General features: G+C 49.0%; 1 protein-coding gene across 1 annotated transcript; it reads right to left on the minus strand.

Annotated features, from left to right (window-relative positions):
* Positions 1-1,731: 1,731 nt before the first annotated feature.
* On the minus strand, positions 1,732-22,400 carry Eif4ebp2 (eukaryotic translation initiation factor 4E binding protein 2). Its single transcript, NM_001033069.3, is given in 3 exon segments — positions 1,732-7,025; positions 8,137-8,322; positions 22,034-22,400. Coding segments are annotated over 3 exon segments (363 nt in total). The 5' UTR covers positions 22,179-22,400; the 3' UTR covers positions 1,732-6,993.
* Positions 22,401-22,619: the final 219 nt, after the last annotated feature.

Here is a 22,619-nt window from a genome sequence, read left to right on the forward strand (position 1 = left end):
AATGGCATCTAGAGGACCAGGCTGACCTAGTTTAGACAAAGCATTGTCTTCCAGGACTCAGGCCCACTGTAGAGTCTAAGTTCTTGGAGGGAAGTGGCCTCTCAGGGCTTTGGGAAGCAGGTGCCTGCAGTCCCTACACAGCCTGACGGCCGGGCCAGAGGCCACGGCTATTTGTGGCTCCAGCTTGTGGGAGTGTTTACAATTGGCTGTTCTGTAATCTTGGGACAAAGCTTCCCCCCCCCCCCCCCCCCCCCCGTGACAAGGCACTGCCCTACCTCAAGTGGAGGATGAGGACACAGTGGCCACCTGCAAGTGCTGATTGCGTTCACCATGCTGGCTGTAGCGCCACTGTGTGACCCTGGCCAGGGCTATCTGGGTATCAGTTCCTAACAATGGTTCTGGACCTGGTCCATGGCTTGGCTGAAGGCCTTGCACATTCTGGAGGGCTGCCTCTGAGAACTGTCCTATCTGAAGGTGGGCCTTCAACAGTTATTTGCTCTTAAGGTAAAGGTCTGACACTTTGTAACTGCAAGCAGAGCCAAAAGGAAACAACCGCCTTGCCTTCCTGGAGGGCAGTGCATGGGTCTGGCAGTATCAGAGACAGATGGGAACCAGAAGACAGAAAGCACAGCTGTGACCCTCTGCACCATAACCTTGGTTTATCTCTGCTTAAGCGGGGGAGGGGCTGAGGCTGAGAGGTTAAGAGCACTGGCTACTCTGAGGTCTTGTGTTCAAATCCCAGCAACCACATGGTGGCTCACAACCATGTGTAATGGGATCTGATGCCCTCTTCTGGTGCTCTGGAAGACAGTGACAGTATAGTCATATATATTAAATTACAGCAGGAAGACCCCATCCCTGCGAACCCACACACACCTGCATGGAGGCTCTCCGCAGGCTGGTGATTCCTTCAAACCCAGCTGAGCTTAAAGCATTTTGAGAAGAGTCTCACAGCATGGCCCATGCTGTTCTGGAACTCATGGTATTACATTCTGCTTCAGCCAAGCAAGTGATGGGTGTTCGTACCACTTCGGTACTTTTACAAGAACCGGTTGTACTGGTATCTAAAAACCTGTAAGATGATTTCTTCATCCTGATAAGATGGGAGATCTAAGAATCATGACATGAGCAGTGAGCTCCTGACCAGCACGGCTGAACTAAGGCTGATCTAGCAACTAAACCTCCACAGTCTTCACAAGACGCCTCGTTTCTCTGCGGACCTGTCCAGAAAAGAGGCCAGGCCAGGCTCCTGAAGAACAGCCTAGCCTCTAGGCCCTGTCATACATACAAGGCAGCACACCGGTTCTGCCCGGCTACTCCAGGCCAGGGCTCACCAAATGTGACTAACTCGCAAACGTGCACTGCACACTTCTGTGGTTTTGTGTCTGGTCCAGACTGGCCTAATTGTCAGCAGCTTTCTGCCTTGGTCTTCTGCCAATTAGAATTACATGCATGGTGCCTGAATTTAAAAAAAAAAAAAATATACCAAGAGGCTGGGTGTGGTGGCAACCAACCCCTTTAATCCTAGCACTTGGGAGGCAGCAGCAGGTGGATCTCTTTACCATCAAGGCTAGGCTGGTCTCCATAAGTTCTAGGCTAGCCAAGAGCTACAGTGAGGATCTGTCTTAAAAACACAAACATTAATACACCAACTTCAGGCTGTCTGCACGGCTGTTTGCCCTCAGCAAATGACAAATGCAGGCTTCAATGCCCAGCACACAAACCACCAAGTCAGTATTCAAGGTCTTTATTTAACTGTAACAGCAACCGCTGGTGAGGATTTTCTCTTAGTTTCAAACACCTGCTTGTTTGGCAGGACAGTGAAAACAAACCGGTTATGGAATCACACATGGTCTTAGGATGGCATTGCTGACAGTGACTGGGGATGGGTGGGGGCACAGCACACCAGAGGAACAGAGGGGAGGCCAGGGAAAGCGCTGGCAGGCGGTGAAACCCCATCCCACACGGCTGGGACTGCAGCAGTGAGCAGGGAAGGGTAAAACAGAAAACATAAAGATGCTAAAAATGGACAACTGGGAACCAGAGTCCTTGGAGGCTCCTCAAGTCACCTTAGGGATTACTGGAGCTGGCCCGCATGGGGCAAAGGCATTGGTGTGAGCCTGTGTGGTCCCCACGGGCCTTGCCTCCTGCCACTATCCCCTAAATCAGGGCTGGGCAGTTTTCAGAAGACTGAAGTGGAGAGGAAGGGGGTGCAGAGGCAAGCATGGGCATTCTGTGCTGGATTCATGGGATCTGGGTCTGAAGCCCTGATAGGGGCTCCCTGGGCAAACACCAGCACAGCCATGTGTCCACCAGGCATCCAGCCTCTTGCTGCCACCCTCCCACTACTGGGCATGCAGTACGGCCACCAGGGCTACAAGAAGAGCTGAGCAAGCAGGGAGGAACCATGGCCCCCTGAAGACTAGAGTTACTTTCTGCCAATAGGCACCAGGTCCCAGAACCCGCCTGGAGGAAAGCTACAGTTTCAGAGGGTGGCGAAGGTGTCTTGGTTGGTCAAATGGAAAAATAAGGACCTGTCAGTCATCCTTACAGTCTTCAGTCAAGTTTCTGTGAGCTAGCCTCATTAAAGCCACCACGTGGAAACCCATTACCAGAGAAGGAAACACTGCTAAGCACTGAAGGACCAAGCCAACTGAGGAACCCGAATTCCCGGCACTAAACGCCAGAGGCTAGGGGTTAGGGCAACCACACCTACTCCAAGTTCAGACAGAACCTTCTTCCCCAAGAGACGGTGTCCCCTGCTACACGGGAAGGCCCCACCTTCCCTCGGGAAGGACAGGTCAGTGATTGAGTTTCGCAGATTGATAAATAGCTGCCATGGGCATGGAGTCCAGAAAACACATCAAAGGGCTTGAGCCACATGAAGACAGCGGTGCTTTCCTTCTGGAGGCAATGAATGGATTATGGCACACCCTCAGGCAGCCAACATTCAAGGTGGAGATGGGAAGAAGGTTCCATCCTTGTTACATGACTGCCAGCACCAGAGCCTTGTACGAGCTGGCTGGACTTTCAGTGCAACACAGCTCCAGTGAGAAGGCCTGAGAAGCCCAAGGAGACAGTATCCAAGCCATTCCGGGCCCCTCCTCAGATCAGAAGGAAACCCACAATCCACTAGTACCTCAAGTACACACTAAACAAGCATGGCTACAGGGAAGAGACTGTTAGAGAAGGGCAACGCATCAAACCCAACAAGAGCTTCCACCTAAGGAAGGTGAGACCGGCTAGCAGGAAGCAGCAGCCGTCCTGTGAGGCACTGGAGAGCTACCTTTTAAGCTTCTCTTACAGGGTTTTTTAAGAGCACACTTCCAACAGGGCACCCAGGAGGCAATACGCTAGTCTGCATGCCACACTGACCAGGGCTATCAAGTGCACGAACATCTGCATTCTCGGGTGTTCCTGGCTCAGGGAGAAGTTGCTTCTGGGTGGGAGACCTTGACTAATGCACTGACTCAGGTGGCCCCTGGCTTCCAGACCATCAGCAGAAGGGAAAGAGAACTGCTTCTTGTTCTGCAGCTCAGGAACCTGCAGAATCTAAGCCTGTTCTTATTTAGAAAGCTTGTGTAGTTCCACAGAAATGCCCCCAATTTCTTTAGTCAATTCTTAGCTAAAGGAAACCAGAAGTGGTAAACAATGCTTAAGGTGGCTACCTCGGAGACTTACAGAGCAAGCATTCTTGAGAAGATGGCAGCTGAGGATGCAATCTGGGAATCCTTACTTCCTGCCACCTCTCCCTAAGACAAGCAGGTAGAGGTCTATCTTGTACCCTGGTTTGGTCCCAGCTATAAGGCTGTTCTGATAGCAAAATGCACTGAGCTTATGGCTGTGACTGCCTCCACCTCCCTCATCTCATTTTCCTCATTTTAGGGCGTGGCGACTTAAAGGCACTGCAACTTTCTTCCTCCACCTCCTTCTCTGGTATCAAGTTCAGGAGGAAGCAGGGTTCTCTGGTACAACATCTACCCCAGAGACCCACGGGGGCATGATCAAGGAAGGGATCCTGCTGATAGCCACAGAAAAAGGTGGAATTCTCCAGCTGCAGATGACAGCGGCCCCTGTGCACGCCCATGCTAGTCTCCACGCTCAGCAGCTCCCAAATCCCTCCCTACCCAAGGGAAGGCCCCCGATGGCGGACCATTTCTTACACAGCAACAGATAACCCATACAAGCAGGACAGGGCTTGTGCCAGCTTTCCTGCTCCTTTGCCCCAGAGAAGGCGGTTCCTATTTCAGAACAGGAGAGCTGGGAGCTCACAGGGGAGAGCACTGCAGGGCACTGGGGAGAGGCTCTTCCTCATGAAGGCTGTTGTCCCCAACAGAGAAGGGGCACAGATGGTCACTAGGATGTTAACACCTGTCTCACTCAGAGGGGGTGGGGGACTGGCAAACTAGAGCATCGCACACCTCCACTTAAGGCTCCAGCTATGAGGCTCTGTACACACCCAGAGGTGAAGCCCGAAATGGACTCTGCTTACTAGAAAGTGGCTCACGTACAAAGAGGCTGTCATTGGAAGCTTATTTCTTGTCTTGTGCAATTATCTTACAGCGCTGATTCACGGAGGTCAAAGAGCGGGTGACAGCTCAAAGAATACTAGACCATGTCCACTGACTGAGGGAAAAGGAGGTGCACATGCAGACTCCCCAAGATGGCAAGAAAAGGGAACCAGTTCCTTGCTCGGCGCCGGCTCAGATCCATTCCCAGCTGTGGTCCAGAAGGAAGCTGCTCTGCCGCAGACAGCCGCTCCGTGAGGAATCAGATGCTCTTCTCTCACCAGCTCCTTCCTTCAGCAGGATTCAGAGTCCACAGGAGGCACTGCCAGTATGTGAGGAATCATGAGCCTTGCTCCCAAAGAATCAAGCTCCCAGGTAGGAGTGAGGTCCTGAACAAGCTTCTTAGCCCAGTGATAGCACAGCTTAAGTTTTTCCAAGACTCCATAGGAAATGAAATTTGGAGTTTAATTAAAAACACAACAGATACATTTAACAGAGAAATAAAACTCTTGTGATTATCACCTTGGAGACTCCAAGAATCCCCAAGCAATGGAGACCCCCAAGCTTATTCCTGAGACAGAGACCGTCACAGAGGGTTGCACTCCGAGCTATTCACATTGTGTAGCAGAAACCAGAACCAAGGTCTGAAGATGCCCTTTCTTTTTCCTAAAGTCTTCACAAAAGAGGGTCTTTCCATGGTTCAAAAGAAAAACAGCTTTCTTTCCCAGCCAATGGGGACCTGAAATCTTACTAAGAAGGCTTAGTATAGGCAGCCTATACAACCAGAAACTCCCAGGGCACCCTGGCTGCTTTACTGTCTTCCTATAGGAGGATAGATGTATGAGCCTGTCTGTCAGAAGCCGCTCTCCTGGGATCTCCTCGTGGGCCCATGGTACCAGGAGAGTGGGGGTTTGGGGGGAGGAGAGGGGGGGAGAGAGAGAGAGAGAGAGAGAGAGAGAGAGAGAGAGAGAGAGAGAGAGACAGACAGACAGACAGAAGAGGAGGGGAAGAAAGAGAGGGGAGGGGAAGAGAGTTTTCTTCAACAGCTTATGGCAAGGCAGACTGGTCCAGTTCCACAAAACACCCATTTCACACTCCAGATAGCCCCCAAAACTTGAGGGCACAGGAAAGCACTCAGAAGGAGCTATGGGAGACAAGGGACAGTGACAGCAGGGGACATGCCTACAAACATTGTTTTTGCTTTTTTTTCTTCTTTTTTTAAAATAACCTTCCCAATACTGGAAGATGTTTTGTTAAAAAAGTCGCAGTTCAAAATTGTACTGAAAACTTATCTAAAAATAGGTCTGTAGTCATCTTAAAAATAAAAGGTCTCTCCTCTGATAAGGAGAGACAGATATTATCAGATACCAACATGGGAGGCATCTCTGATGTAGATTTGGAAAATGGCCCGGTGGAAGAACCAGAAGGAAAGAGAGCGAGGGGGAAAGACAAACGGACTAATGATGAGGAGGGCGAGACACGTGGGAGGAATGAGCCTCAGCCCGTACTTCTCTCTCTCTCTGCAGCCAAGCACAAAGCAGATCCGAGGCAGGGAAGAAATGTGGGGACTCATGGTACAGTGACCTGCAGAACACCAAACCTACCAAGGCGGACCCGGTTTAACCATGACCGCTGAGGCTGGCTGCACCGTGGCTCAGTCCTCAGCGGCCACTGAGATATTCTCAGGCGGACTGCTGCCACCCAGCTGTACCCACCAGGTGCAGGCCAGTGTTGGCACTTCTGCTCTGGGAGCAGACAGAAGTCACAGGGTGTGTCAGGGTGGAGAGGCTCTGCCTGCAGGATGCAGGAAAGAGTGTCAGACAAGCAAAGACCAGCTGGTCACCAAGGGGTCACCAAGTGGGGCTTAAAAAATACCCGTGCCAATGAATTAGGTAAAGGAATGGGGGGGGGGGGGGAGATGAACTATCACACCCAAGACAAGACAGAAGCCTTCCTCCCAGAGAAAGGGAGGCTGATGTAACACGTCTCAGGACTGTAGTCGGAAGTGCGGGAGGTACAGGAGCTGTGCCCCCGTGCTGAGGACAAACATCCCCCCCCTCCAGCACGCCATCAGCAGTAGGCTGCAGGGAAAGACAGGGAGAGCCCAAGAACAGCAATGGGCACTAAACCTCCTTCACCCCCAAGCCCCTGCAAGCAGAGGTGCTGTTTGGAGACTGTCCTAGACTGGGGGCAAATCTTAATAGGGCAGGACGATTCTTGGGAAATGACCAGGGAGGCTACAAGGACTGCTTTCGTCTGTGGACCGGTCAGCTCCACAGAGTAATCCATGGGCTTATTCATCAGCCTAACCTTAAGTGGGCAGAGGGCAGGAGATGGGAAGATGTGGCTGGACAGAGCACATCTCCCATTATTTGGCACCCAGAGGGGGCAGGGGGACTGGAGCTTCTCTGTACACGGTGTTCCTACTGGTCCAGTCAGGTGCACACGGGCCGTGTCAGGGGCCGCCTTCGACACTGCAGCAGGGTCAGATGTCCATCTCAAACTGAGCCTCATCCCCTGGTTAGCAGGAAAGAAATGTAAGTTCAGTCCAAAAAGAAACAGCAAAGCTTTTCCCGTATCTTTCTCAACTTGCAGAGGGGAAACTAATACAATCTGCCCCGTGCTCTGCGGCCTCAGATACCTACTCCTGAGTGCAATACTTAATCAGTACTCAAACTTATTAATACTCAAACTCAGTATTTAAACAGCTCACTTATTTTCTTTCGGGTGGTCTACCTCATCTGGGGTGGGTGTGGAGAGAAGAGCGGTCACATGGGGAAGGTACAAGAGCATGTTTGCAGGTACAAGGAACACTCTTCTGGAGGCTTTGACCTGACTCTTGCAGTGGGTGATGGCAGCTTACACCCTAACTCAGGCACACAGGAAGCTGAGGCAGGAAGACTGCTGCAAGGCTGAGGCCATTCTGTCAGCTTGGCCAATAGTGAGACCTTGACTCAAAAAAAGCCAACCAGACAAAACCAAAGGAAACCTCAACTGGAGCTGAGGCGAGCCTGGAGCACAGAGACAGAGGTGAGCGAGATGCTAGCCCACCTCACCCACTACAAACAGCCCCTAATAAAGTCACTCTGGGAAGAAATCAAGACCCCCTCTCCCCCCACCCCGGTCTCTCTGTAGGGCTTCTCTGGGTTACCCTGGCAGCCCTGGAATTTGCTCCATAGGACCAGGCTGGTTGGAATTAAAGGTGTGAGCCACTAGCCCCTGGTCAAGTTTATTCCTAAGGCCGGTGGGGTGTGTATGCGCATGTGTACACTGGTTTATTATTATTATTATCGAGGAGGTTGAAGGGGCAACATGTGCACAGCCATGTCTATGTGAGGGCAATCCCTAGAAAATAAAGCCGCCTGCAGGCATGGTTCTAATCCACATCTGGGGCCCTGGCTGCTTCACAAAGACCTGCCCGTCTCTGCTTCCCGTCTACTTGGACTGAGGCATAAATCTGGCTTCCTTCCTGATTTGACTGTTTTTCCTCAAGCAACTAGGTGGACACGGAAAGCCTCTTAGTACATGTTTAGGAAGAAACCATCAGACATACAGCCAAGCAACATCTCCAATCTACAGAATACGGACAGTCCAGCCCAGAGCCTTCCCTCCCAGCCCCGCCCCTCACCAACTGCGTGCTTCCTGTCGTGATTGTTCAGGTTGTTCAAGTTGTTCACTTCTACTTTGGAGTCTTCCATTAAGGCGCCAGGACTGGTGACTCCAGGGATATTGGGCAGATGGCAAGGTGGGGTCTGCGCCATGGGAGAATTGCGACGGTCCAACAGAAACTTTCGGTCATAAATGATTCGTGTTCCTGAAAAACAGTATTGAAGAATTTCAAATAAATTAAGGCATCAACACAATGACCACCAAGAATGGCTGCCTGCGTGGCTCAGTCCTCTTCAGAGGCCACCGATATATTCTCAGGCGGACCACTGCGACCCAGCTGTACCCACCAGGTACAGGTCGGTGTTGGCACTCCTGCTCTGAAGCAGACAGAAGTCATGGTGTGTCAGGGTGGAGAGGCTCTGCCTGCAGGATGCAGTAAAGAAAAATGGCAGACAGGCAAAGACCAGTTGCCACCAAGGAATTCCTTTAAATGCCACTTAATTCTTAAAAGCCGTCAACTCTGCCAAGAGGAGAGTCTACCCTCTTCCCCATGAACAGGGGGGTGCTCTGCCCCTGGGAAACTTCTACTGGTTCTCCAACACCACTTCCTCTAGGAGCTAAGTGCCCCCCTCCCACCCCCGACTCTCTCCATTCACTCAACACATTACCTCACCTCCCACAGGACTCCCCTGTGTACCAGCCTGTCTACAGACTCCAAGCTCCACAAGTCAGCCATGTTGTATTTACGACCAATACCCTAACATTTTCAATCTTCAAAGCAAAGTTGGTTCTTTCTTTTTCTCCTCCTCTTCCTTCTTTTAAAGAATTTAACCTAGATCTAAATCTTGTTTCAGCTACTAACCTACTAGACCAGTAACTTAACTTTCAAAGAGTTTTTTTTAAACAATTTACTTATTTTTATTTTATGTACATTGGTGTTTTGCCTAAATGTATGTCTGTATAAGGCTGTTGGAGCCCCAGGAACTGGAGTTATGGACAGTTGTGATACGCCATGTGAATGTGGGAACTGAACCTGGGTCCTCTGGAAGAGCAGACTCTTAACTGCTGAGCCCCCATCAAGGCAAACTTCTTTTTTTTTTTTTTCGGAGCTGGGGATCGAACCCAGGGCCTTGCGCTCTACCACTGAGCTAAATCCCCAACCAAGGCAAACTTCTTAATGAAAGAATAAACAAGAATATCAAGTATGTGAAAAAGTAGACAACCGCCTTCTGTTTAAACAAGCTTGGCAGCTGACCTCCTCCCTAGAGAGACAGAACACCATATTCCTTCAAATATGGACCTGAAGGCTGGCTTAGCAAGTGGACGATGCACTTGCTGCCAAGCCCGGCCATCTGAGTTCAATATCAGGGTCTCCCAAGGTAGAAGGAGTCTGGGGAGTCCAAAAATCTGTCCTTTTTAAAAACAAGATTTATTGTTACATATGAGTGATTTACCTGCATGTATGTGTGTGTGCTGAATGTGCCGAGAGGTCAAGAAGCACTGATGTCCTGGCACTGTAGTTACTGATAATATGAACATCTGGAAACAGAATCCAGGTCCTCTTGAAGAGCTTGCAGTGCTCTCAAAACACTGAGCCATCTCTCCAGCCCCAAAAGTTGTCCTTTGACATTTGCACACACTATGTATGGCAAATATGAGACCATGACACACACACAAAATATATAACATGTAGTAAACCAGATGCCCCACTTCTGGTCAGTCACCTAAGGTTTTGTCAACTACACATTACACAGGGTCCATGTTACCTGACAGAAGCAGGAAAGCCTGCTACTCGTATGAGTTGTCTTATAGGCACAGTGCTGATAATCTCTGAACTTGAGATTGGGGCAAGAACTGCCAAGAGTTCCAGGCTAGCCTGGACTACAGCAAGAGACCTATCTCAATGTCTCCTGCTAAAAATAAAGGAAAACACACCCAAGGTTCCCAACTCAAGTTGTAACAGGCACATGAAGAAGATATGCGGGGCTGGGGATTTAGCTCAGTGGTAGAGCGCTTACCTAGGAAGCGCAAGGCCCTGGGTTCGGTCCCCAGCTCCGAAAAAAAGAACCCCCCAAAAAAAAAAAAAAAAAAAAGAAGATATGCAAAGCATCACCAAACCTTCAGAGAAACGCAAACCAATACCGCAAGAGATGAGTGCTGGCCAGGCGAGGGAGAATGATGAGCTGGTGCAGCTCATAGGGTAGAGGCAGTATGGAAAATGGGATGGATGGATGAGTGGTCCTCAAAAACTTACAAACAGCACTTCTAGAGTCCGCCCATCCTACCTGGTATAGCCCCAAGGAAATGAAATTGGTAGCTCAGAGACAGACTTAGAGTTACTCTTAACGCCACATTCACTGTCTGTCAGAATTGGTGGGGGTGGGGTGCAGGAGAGCTGCTACCAATATGAGGTCAACCTGAGCTACACGTAAGTTACAGACCAACCTTATAGGAATGAGACCTTGTCTCAAAAAGCCAATAAACCAAGACGGGTGCCATAGCACATGCCTTTAATCCCTTGGGAAGAAGGTGCATCTCTGAGTTCAAAGCTAGCCTGGTCTACAGAGTGATTTCTAGGACAGCCAGGGCTACATAGAAAAACATTGTCTTAAAAAACAAAACCAGGGGGCTGGGGATTTAGCTCAGTGGTAGAGCGCTTACCTAGGAAGCGCAAGGCCCTGGGTTCGGTCCCCAGCTCCGGAAAAAAAAGAACCAAAAAAAAAAAAAAAAACAAAAACAAAAACAAAACCAAAACCAGGGGCTGGAGAGATGGCTCAGCAGTTAAAAGCACTGGCTGCTCTTCCAGAGGTCCTGAGCTCAATTCCCAGCAACCACATGGTGGCTCCCAACCATCTGTAATGGATCTGATGCCCTCTTCTGCTGTGTCTGAAGACAGCGACAGTAGACTCATTAACTCAGACAGGCATCTGAATTATGAGCACTGAGGCATTCTAGACTGCAGAAGACAGTCTGCATAAGTGTTTCTGAGTAGCTGACATGGTACATATTTATCATCCCTGCACCCAGCTTGGGTTACACCTGAAGTCTGATGCTAGCTAGGAATTCAACAAAGACAGCAATAACAACAAAATCTTCTGGTTCTATTCAGCCACACTTTGTGCAGCTGAAACTGTTACACCCAGTGCTCCTCCAGGTTCCTCTCAGGTGTTCCCATGACACAATACCATAGACTGCCTGGAGGTTTCTAGTGGTGGACTGACAGGTGGGAGAGAAGCAAGCTTGCAGCCCTTCCTACTTATGAAGGTGCCAGCCTCATCATGGGAGTCTTAGCCTTCACGGTCTCATCTATAGGCAACCTCCCCAGCACTCAGTCCCATCATAACTGCGCAGCAGAGCGTCTCTGCAACTGTGGGCACAGCAGATTCCTAGCTACCGCAGCCCGATGCTTCCTTCTAACATGTCTGGAAACCCATGGTCTGCTTTTTTTTTTTTTTTTTTTTTTTGGTTCTTTTTTTTTCGGAGCTGGGGACCGAACCCAGGGCCTTGCGCTTCCTAGGTAAGCGCTCTACCACTGAGCTAAATCCCCAGCCCCCATGGTCTGCTTATTATCATGCTATGACTTGACAGAACGTGGCTAGAGGGGCAAAAGGCTGAAAGGGGGCGACATGGCCTTTGTAACCCGGGAAGAGCTTTAGCTCTACATCCCCACTTTTGACCAACATATTTATGATGTTCATATGTATATTAGCTAGTTATTAACTTGGGGGTAGTTGGCACATTTACTACCATAAATTTTTATCATTCCCCCCACCCCCCCCCCCCGGAGCTGGGGACCGAACCCAGGGCCTTGCGCTTGGTAGGCAAGCGCTCTACCACTGAGCTAAATCCCCAACCCTCATTTTTCCTTTTTTACAAAAATTATTTATGTTTTGCCTACATATATGTATATATAGATATGTGCCTATGGTTGGTTGTTTTGCCTACATGTATGTATGTATTTATGTATGTGCTTATGGTTGGTTGTTTTGCCCACATGTATGTTGTATGTATGTATGTATGTATGTATGTATGTATGTATGTATATGCCTATGGTTGGTTGTGAGCTGCCATGTGGGGATGGGCACTGAAATCTGGGTCCTCTCCGAGAACAGCAGCGCTCTTAATTGCTGCACCATCTACCCAACCACAATATCATTTTAGTTTTTGAGACAGAACCTCCCTATGCAGCCCTGCTGGCCTTGGACTCAAGCGTGTAAGCACAGCACAGCCCAAATGGTCTTGTTTGTTTTTTTAAAAAATTATAGTATGCGTGTATATACACGAATAGGCATTTATGTGTCAGGGGTCTTTAAAAAAAAAGATTTTGGGGTTGGGGATTTGGCTCAGTGGTAGAGCACTTGCCTAGGAAGCACAAAAAAAAAAGATTTATTTATTTATTATATATACAGCAGTCTGCCTACATGTATGCCTGCAGACCAGAAGAGGGCACCAGACCCCATTACAGATGGTTGTGTGGTTGGGAGCCACCATGTGGTTGCTGGGAATTGAACTGAGGCCCTCTGGAAGAGCAGCCAGTGTTCTTAACTTCTGAGCCATCTCTCCAGCCTGGTCAGGGTTTTTTTTCTGTTCTCTCCTACCAAGTGGGACTGGGGGAATTGAACTCAGATCATCAGGTTTTTCAAAGAGCACCAAAATTTCTTGATAGTACATTCAAATCCCATCTTCTAACTATGGCTACGCAATAATCTGCGTTTTCAAAGTGCTAAGTGGACAATTTCAGTTTCAAAGACTTCCTAAGTTTCAAATAACTTGCATTAGGACAGCATGGTTCCAATTATCATCAGTTACTGCTGAGCTCTTGCTGTTTCAACTAACAAACGGAGCTCACCACAGGGAGAGAGGGAAGAAATCAGCAGCAGGGTCTACTGCTCCCTGCATCTCCAGCACTGGAAGCCCTTCTGAAACCCACCCCTGGGCGGGTCGGGGAGATGCCAGTAATGTGTACCTCACATTTGTTAATCTCAGCAGCCGACTGGCATATGGCGGTTGCAACACCGTAACCTTCAGGAATGACACTGATTCAAGATCTAGATATCCACATACAGGTTATGGTGTTAACAGCCATTCTCCCGGAGGACACACCAACACGGAATGGCTAAGTTACATGCTAACCGGTTTCGGAACTGCTGTTTTCCAAATGACCTCAGACTTCACACTACTCCTGTCGGCAGTGTGAAGGCACCAATTTCACACAGTGCAGCTGACAGTCAAGTCTTTTCCTTGCTGGGCACCCTAGCTTGTGTGTGCTGGGCAGGCACACTACTTCTGGCCTCTCAATTCTTTCCCAGTGATACGCATGCCAATGCAAGTCACAAGTTTTGAACCCAGGAGACGAGAGTCCTCCGAGTCTGTATTTTTATTTTCTACAACCACGTGGCTATGTCAGGTCCCTTAGAGTTCCATGTGAATTTCAAGATTGCTCAAGAATGACAGCTTGGGCTGACCCCCTACTGTGTACATCATGTACTGGTCTATCCTCAGAAGTGCCTCTCCATTTACTTAGGGTGTCTTGAATTTCTTCTAACATTAATCTTTAGTCGCATTTTATTTATTCACTGCGTGTGCACGCACACACACCTGTGTGTCCGAGGGCATAAGGCTATGCAGTGCCTGTGGACAGTGCAGAGGACAACCTGCAGGAGTCCACCCTCCTAGCACGTGCATCCTGGGGATCAAGCTCGAGTGTGGCAGCAGGCCCCTTCCCTGCTGTCCACCTCAACAGCCACCCAACACCCTGCAGCACAAGTTGTTCCTGCTGAGCTAAATTATTACCTTGCTGGACCAATTATTCAATAAATTTAAATTTAAAATTTTCACTGCAGGTGGAAAAATTTACTAAGTTATCTTCCCCATGGAACACAACAAAATAACAAGCAGTGTGCTAGCAATTAACATGCATGTGACATTCCAAAGAACCAACCACTCTTAGAAAAATGTTAATTACCAGAAAAAATCCTTTAGCTTCTAATGAATATATCTGTGCTTACTGTAAAGAATCAAAGACAATCTATTAAAAATTCAAATAACCCACATCCCTGACACATATTAACTTGTGTGTGGAAGGAAGCACGGTCTTACCCCATCACTCAGGCTGGCCTTGAACTCACAGCAATCTGCCTAGCACACTTGGGAGTTGTAGAAGTGCAGTGTGTGGACTATAGACTAACTGGGTGGAGAACCTTGCCCGGCATGGGCATGGCTGACACAACAGAGGAGTGTGCTTGTGTTCCTAAAGCTACACAGAACAGGACTATCTATCACTGCCAGGGCAGCAGAGACCATGAGAAGGCCCTTCAAGCTCAACTGAATGATGACCATGGGTAGGCTGGGCACAGTGAGCACAGCCCTTGCTGGGCATGATCTTGGCCCAACGCAGCTCCAGAACGGGGAGACAGGGAGGCGGGGAGGTAACTGCATTTAAAAAAACAGGAGCCAACAAGGTGACTCAGTGGCTTACAAACCTTAAGCCTGGAGCTCAACCCCTGGTTCCCACAGAAGGACAGAATGACTTCTAAAAGCCATCCTCTTACTTCCACACTTGCACCTCAGCACACACACCAATAATTTGTGTGTGTGAGTGTGTGTGTGTGTAATTAAAAAAAGAAAAAAGAAACCAGGCTGAGTGTGACAGCATATTCTACTAATCCCAGCACCTGATCTCCATTGTGAATTACAGGCCAGCCAGGGCTACACAGTCAGACTGTATGAAACAAAACAAAACAGATTAATAACCCAGCACTTGGCTAGCAGCCTTGGTGGTCTGTGGGAATCCTTCTTTAAGACTTATTTTTCATCTTTAATTATGCCCATTTGTTTATAAAGATATGTCCACAAAAATGCAGGTGTCCAAGGAAGCCAGAAGGTGCTGCCTCATGGAGCTGGAGTTACTGGCAGCCGTTAGGACTGATGTGGGTACTGGGAACCAAACTCCACATTTCTGCAAGAGCCATACACACTTCTCAGCCACTGGGCCCTCCTCTAGCCCTGAGGTGTGTCTTTAGCCCTAAGGCTGGCCAAGAAACCATGAACAGCAGCCAGTGACTTTGATGCACTCAGAAGGCTGGGCCCTCCCCACCCTTTATGGTGGAAGATGCTGCTGTGAAGGGCTCCACGGAGTTTACCCCCAACCCAGGAAGCTTTGTCTGCCTGCACCAGAGCCTGGAGGAAAAAGTTAACACACACTTGTTCATAGAGGCCCTCAGTGACTGCTAAAAAGCTCTGTGGCTGACAAACCAATGAAAACCAACATGCCTAAGCCACAAGCTCCTGGGAGACTGGTTGGTGGCCAAACAACATTTACTTTGCATAGCCACCAAATCCCTGTCGTACTAATAAAATCTGTCAGTTTATATAACTGCCTTATAACTGAAGGCACAGTGGAGCTTGAGGCCTTTTGTCATAATGTGACTAAGTGCTGTAGCAAATGGGAACCTCCAAAGATCTGTGGATGGTCTAACAAATCCTTTAAGCCCATGCCCCAGTAACGGGGAGCAAAGGCCTCCAAGCACAAGTACTCGAGGATGATCCCCATCTGATTTCTGCACAGCAAGAGAGGAATGGCTGTCTCCTACTAGGACGGTTCATTGTTGGGGAGACATTGGAGAGCAGCCCTCTTTACAAAGAAAACAGTCACAGTGACACAGGAGACACAAGACAGTATAATTAACGCAGGTACTCAGGTAAATCTGGTTTTCTCAAGACTGGGTTGCAAAATCAGTTGAATCAGGTGTTTTTTAGCTAATAGCTGGGGTCTGGGGATGTAGCTCAGTTGGTATTCACTTGCCCAGCATGCACAAACCTGTAATCCCAGCATTTAGGAACTAGAGGCAGGATCTTAAATTCAAGGTCATCAAAGGCTCCATAGTTCTGATGAGACTAGGCTACAAGAGACCTTGTCTCAAATCAAAAAGGAAAAAAAAAAAAACAAACAAACAAACAAAAAAAAACAAAAAACAAAACCCAGTTAATACTAAGTCCAAAATGGCTCGTGACCTGTAAATGAACCCAGCCTGGGGGCTTCTACTACTGCTTGGATGTGAACATTCACACATGATTTAGCCAGAGCACCAGGCTGACTTGACGTTGGCAAGTCAATTACTGCAATATACCTTAAAGAATAAGAAACAAGTCACATGATAACCTCAACAAAAGATTTGCGGACAAGAGGGTCACCCAAATGCCCAAGTGCTTAGTAGTCAAGAGGCCTTGAGCTTTGACCCTCAAAGTCACCCTCTCAGAAGACCTCTGATATTCTTTCATGATGACTATATCCACAAACCAGGAACAGAAGTCAAATCCCTCGACTTCTAGTAGAAAAGGCACCTGTAAGAACCACAGCTAAGATACCTAGGAGACTGACGGGAGACTACTTTCTAAGGTCAACGTGCCCCATGCCACCACACTGAGGGCCCTACCCAGGAGAACTGGGCAAGAAAAGCAAACCAAACACACATCTAGACAAGGATGGAGACCTTCAAGTGCAGATAACAGGAACCCACAGGACCAGGATTGTATTTCCCAATTTATTTTTGCTTTTGAGGTTTTTATCTTCTTAAACTACTCAGTGAAATGAAGAGATTCCATTTGTCAGGACATGTGCCACAGAAAGCTATAGTCAATATTAAAATGGAAACGTGCAAACATTCTGAGCTTCTAGTTTCAAACTATGGCCTAAGAACCAGATAAGGAGGTCTGTAAAGAAGGGCTCTCCATCCTGCAGCTGTGGTACAACCTGTAAACCCAGCATTGGGCAGGCAGGGGCTGGAGGTTCTCTGTGAGTCTGGGGCCAGCCTGGTCTACCACTTACCAGCAAACTCACCAAGTGGAGCAGTTGTAACTTTCCTGTTTGGTCTGTAAGGTTTACACACACAAACTACTAAGCCTACAGAGTTCACAACGTTATAGAATCCCTCTGTGAAGCTGCCTGTCTTAAGCCTCCAGTCCTGGAAAGGTCTCTGCTGATAGGCTGATGCCAGTTTCTCTGTCCTCTGAAGGCTGGCTGGCAGAGGAGGGCTACCTTCCCTGTCACTCTCTCCCAGTGTTGCCTGGCTAAGAAATGACCTTGGCCTCCCCCAGGTTTGCAGGAAAGCTGAAGGACAGACACCCCGGCCAGGTGAGCACACAGCTGAGGCTGTGGAATGTCACTTCGCTGCATTTTGTTATTGAGGATCTGAGTTCAGATCCCAGCACCCATGTAAAGCTGTCTGTGGCTCTGGGTGGCCTGTATTCCAGAGCTTGTGGTTTTTTTTTTTGTTTTTTTTTTTTTGTGGAGGGAAAGGGAGGATGGGAGGAGGTTGGAGGTTGGAGGTTGGATGTCAGTTGCTAGAATGTGCTGCCTAGTCAGGCCAAAACCACCAAAGCTCAAGTTTCAGGACAGACCCCCTCTAATGGGAATAAGTAGAGAGGAAGCAATGTTTCTCTCTGGCCTCGGGTCCACAGGGGAACACAAGACATAAAAGAGAATTAAAGTTAAAGACATTGTGTTGGCTCAGAATAAACAGGCCACACTGACTGAGATTCCCGAAAGCTTACAGAGCACTGCTCATCCCTCCAACAAAGGACCACCTGAAACAGCAGTTCCCTATATGCTTTTGATACAGCTCACTTTAGTCTAAAAGACAATGCTTTCCCTTTTCAGACCTTATTTATTTCCAGATTCTTCCAGTGGTCCTCAGGTAACTCTACCCTAGGACTCCAATAGCAGCAGAGAGGCGGGAGCCACGGATTTCAGGCCACAGTGATTGGTGGTTCTCTGCTCCTACGTGCAGTGTTCTTTCCCATAGCTGGAATGTGATTAGGGAGCGCAGTGAAGAGGAAGGCTAACATGGGTCACTATAGCTCTGCCTATTCCCTAGAGAAACATGGTGCCAGCCAGCATTCCAGAGGTAGAAATGTCTCAAAAGGTCTGCCAGCTTCCTTTCCCAGGAGGCTAAGCATCTAAGAAGGCAGAGGTAGAAACTAGGCAGTCACAGGACTGCTCAATCTGAGGCTACCCACTGATACTGATTGACTGGCAATATCAACAGGTTAACGTCTTTGGGTCTCAGGGTTGTTTAATTACAAAGTGAACTCATTAAGGTCCTCCAGCTACCCTGACTGGCAGAGAGGAAAACTCAACTACCGGAACAAGCTCACCTTCCCTGAAGGCGGCACAGCTTCTACTGGATGAACCAACCACCACCAATGGCGCTGTGGGTAGACAGGAGAAAATGAAGCAAGCTTCCTTGTCCCTCAGTAACTAGCAGAGTCCTCTTACACAGCAAAAGCAGCTCAAGATGTCACAGCAAGTCTTGCTTTTAGCTCAGCTCTCATTTTCAAACCAGAGAGTTTTAAGAAAGCCTCCGGGTAGGCTTGGTTCCTATGAATCACCGCTGAATGAATAAAAGGGTCTTGCCCCACCAGGGCCAATCTTACAAGGCAATCAGCAAATCAAATGTGATCCAGGAATGGTCCCTCCAGGGTGTGGCACTTCAGGTTTCAGACACGAAGGCAAGAAATGCATTCCTTTCCCTTCTCATTAAAGAGACTCCCCATCCAACCCTGCAGTTTTCAGATCTGACATTCAAGCCAGTCACTTGGCTATGCTGTTTACCCTACCCACGGCTTCCATCCCTTCCAAATCAAGGGGACCATGCAGAACAAGGACTACACTTAATACTTTATTTTTTGAAGACAGGGTATCATGTAGTCCAGGTTGGCCTAACTCTATCTAGGACAAGCTGTCTTTGGATTCTTTTTTTTTTTTTTTTTTTTTTTTTGGTTCTTTTTTTCGGAGCTGGGGACCGAACCCAGGGCCTTGCGCTTCCTAGGTAAGCGCTCTACCACTGAGCTAAATCCCCAGCCCCTGTCTTTGGATTCTTGATCCTTTCTCTTTTTCTACAGGCCCATGCCACCTGCCTAGGTCTGCTGTCTTGTTTCCTGTTAAGTGCTGACCACAAAACTCACTGAAGACCTTATCAGCCACTGAGGTAAGAGGACAGGTGAGAGGAAGGGAGATAAAGCATCAGAGGGCATAAATTTTCCCAAGCAGGACGTATCGGGATAGCCCAGAGGTAAAAGTGCTCACCACACAAGTCTGATGACCTGAGTTTGATCCCAGAAACCCCAGCGAAAGGAAATCAAATGTTGCCCTCTGACCTCTATTGGCAAGTCAGCACACTTGTGCATGCATGTATGATCTCTCTCTTTCTCTCTCTCTAACACTCACACACACACAACACACACGCCTCGATACCAGTAAAAAAACCTGTTTTTAAAATGTTTTTGTAATAAGCATACGTCTGTGTGACATATACTATGTGTGCAGAAGCTGGGGAAGATGAGACTATCAGATATGGAGCTGGAGGTATAGGCTGCCCAGTGTGGATGCTGGGAACTGAGCTCAGGTCTTCTTCCACAATACTGGCAGGCACGTTCTTAACTGCTATGCCCTCTCTCTAGCCCCAATAAAGGCCACCTTAAAATCATTCCAAAGGGGTAAAAGTCAGCAAGCATTGTACATCTCTAAATGCTGCCACCGAGCTAAATGCTATCTATACAAGACTGTCTAGCATGCCATGGGGCGCATATTTTTAAACCCAGCACTAGAGAGGCAGAGCTGGTCAGGGCTACACAATGAGACCCTGTCTCAAAAATCAAATCAAAACCAACTCAGCTCCAACCCCTCCCCTGCAGTGTCATCTCCTTACAACCAGGAAGCAAGCACTCCTCATCAAAATCCAAAGACTGCTAGGCACCGTAGCCTTTAATGCCACTGCTCAGGAGGCAGAGGCAGGGGCATCTCAGTGAGTTCCAGAACAGTGAGACCCTACCTCTGAAACAAACGACTATGTCTGGAAGCTCTATAGAGGCAGGCTGAGAATGCCCGGGCATGCAGTGACTACATAAGAAGGGTAAATGAACGAGTATTTGCAGCAGACCTTCCCAAGTATCCCAGAGCTAATTCAAGCTGCAAGACAGCTTCTACCTCTAAAGCGAGGCTTGGAGACTCAGTGCCTTTCCTGCTTCTGAAAGCAAGCAGCTTGGTGTTTGCAATATGACCACAGGCTTTTCCCTCAGGAGAACAAGATTAATGTCAGTTAAAAAGTCTGCTTCCTCCCCAAGTAAATCAGAGCTAAACGTACCTGCTATGGTCACATGTGCTCTGAGCTGCTAGAAGCATGGCACTTTACTGACTCTGGAGTAAATTACAGTTCTCTCTCCCACACCTTAGGAATGATTTTTTTTTTCTTTTTTGAGACATGCTCTTACTATGTAGCCTTAGCTGTCCTGGAACTCACTATGTACAATGGGTTAGCCTTGAAATCCCAGAGATCAACCTGTCTCCGCCTGGCCAGTGCTGGCCACTAATCTCTGTTTCTTAAAAGTTATCTGTTCAAGTGGAAACAATTCCACTCAGGGCTGACCAAGATCTTTTCTGATTTTTGTTACACCAGATACAGAGGGACACACACCAATAAATCCCAGCACTCAGGAGGTTAAGGATGCAAGGTCATGGGTTTGGGGATCACTTAAAGAGGTTCAAGGTATATGTATATGGACCACATGGAGAAACTGTTTCAAGAAAAAAGGAAGAGGAAAGAAAGATTATAACCTGCTGGAAAAAAAGCAGATAAGAAAGCCGTCTTCAGCAACTTAAACAGCTGCCCCCTCAGCAGGATCTCCACTGTCTTTCCCATCTTAAACACAGCTCTCCCCAATGAATGCAGCTTCCTCTTGCCTGGGCCATTTGAAAGGTCTTTCAGGGCATTTATGTCTTTCTACTATCCTTTCTCTAGACCTGCCAGGCTAGATCCTCTGCCAGCTTTTCTTCTAGATGTTTGCTTTGATTTTTTTTTTTTTGCCCCCTTCCTTGTTTGGTTGGTTTTTTGTTTGTTTTCTGAGACAGGGTGTGATGCTGTAGCACAGGCTGTCCCGGAACTCATTAGGTAGCCAGGGCTGGCCTTAAAACTGCCATTCTCCTGCCCCTTCTTTCTGGAGTAGTAGGATCACAGCCCTAACTACCACACAAAGCCTTCTGGATTGCTGTCTTTTGGTGTTGGCAAAGTCCCCTTATTCTGTGCCTTCCAATTGCACAAGATTTCAGGACGGCCAGGCCCAGTTGCAAGCGATTGGTTAGGAGTCCTGCCTCATGATCAGCGATCTATAGACTGCAGGGGCTGCTTATCCTCTAGCCAAAGGCCAGCCCCCGGGTCACCAAAAGAAGGCAAAGTTCTAAGATTAGAAACGAAAAGCCAGTTCCCTTCATTAAGGCACCAAAGAACGCTTTCCAAGCTCCTCCCTCTTAGAGAACAGCCCAGAAAGGAGACAAACAACCTTTGCGCTTCCTCCTCGTGACCAATTCAACTTGCTTTACCTCTTCTCCAGTGATAGTACACAGTTCCCGGCCATCTTTCGAAAAGCAACTTCAGGAACCTCCCTTTGCCTAGGATCAAGCAACCTAACCCGACTAGGGTGTGCTGTCTGACAAAGCACCTTCAAAGCCGCTCCTCGAAAGCCCTGGTCTGAAACCTGACAGCGCCTCTACTAAAGCCATCAACTTCTTGGATACCAAAGGAGCTATTTTACACGCCCCACTTGTGAGAGTTGGGGCTCCCCCCAACCTGTGAATGACTCCTCCAACAAAGTAAACAATGCTGTCAAAGGAGGTTAACACTGGGCGAGGCATGCAAAGTGCATGCCAGCCTGGTCTCGGGACTCTAAGCGCAGCCAGAAGTCATCTTACGCTTCCGCGCCTCCCTTCCCTAATGCCCGTAGGACAACTCTAGAGGTAAGCTCCGCCGCGCAGAGTGCACGGTCTGCAGCCCACTGTCCGGGCGGCGGAGAGGAAGCTGTTGGTCCAGCGTGTAGTGTGCCACGCGCCAGCAGTGATGGCGGGCAGGCCGGGCGCCGCTCACCTCCCGGTGTTGTGGAGAACAGCGTCCCCCCGGGCGTGGTGCAGTAGTCCTGAGGTAGCTGCGCTGCGTCGCTAATAGCCACGGTGCGTGTCGGAATGGCGCGGCTCTGGCTGGGCTGGTGTCCACCACCGGCCGACGCGGACATGGCTCCGGGGCGGGCTCGTGGCTTTGTGCAGCGGCGGCGGCGGCGGCGGGGCCCGGGCGGCTGTGGCTCCTCGCGCTTGGCTCTCAGCGCTCTCGCTCGGTCCTGTTGCGCTCCTGCTCCCGCCGCCGCCGCCGCCGCCGCCGCCGCCGCCCGGTCCTCCGGCCTCCGCCTGCAGCCTCAGCAGCAGCAGCAGCAGCAGGAGCAGCGGCAGCAGCGGCAACGATGACTACCGGAAGCGGGCGAAGGCGGGAGCAAGGGGTAGTAGAGGGAGGGAAATATGGAGACCGGACATGACGCTAGAGGGCGTGTCTAGGGATGGTGGGCGGGGCTGAGGGCGGGGCTGAGGAAGACCTAGGCTAGAGGTAGAGGGTAAACCCGGAAATCCGAGAAAAAGGAAATGGTCAAAGGTGGAGCCTTAGGGTCTGGTGGGCGGGACTTGGA

Source organism: Rattus norvegicus, chromosome 20 (genome assembly GCF_021556685.1).
Source record: "Rattus norvegicus strain SHRSP/BbbUtx chromosome 20, alternate assembly SHRSP_T2T, whole genome shotgun sequence".
Lineage (NCBI taxonomy): Eukaryota > Metazoa > Chordata > Mammalia > Rodentia > Muridae > Rattus > Rattus norvegicus.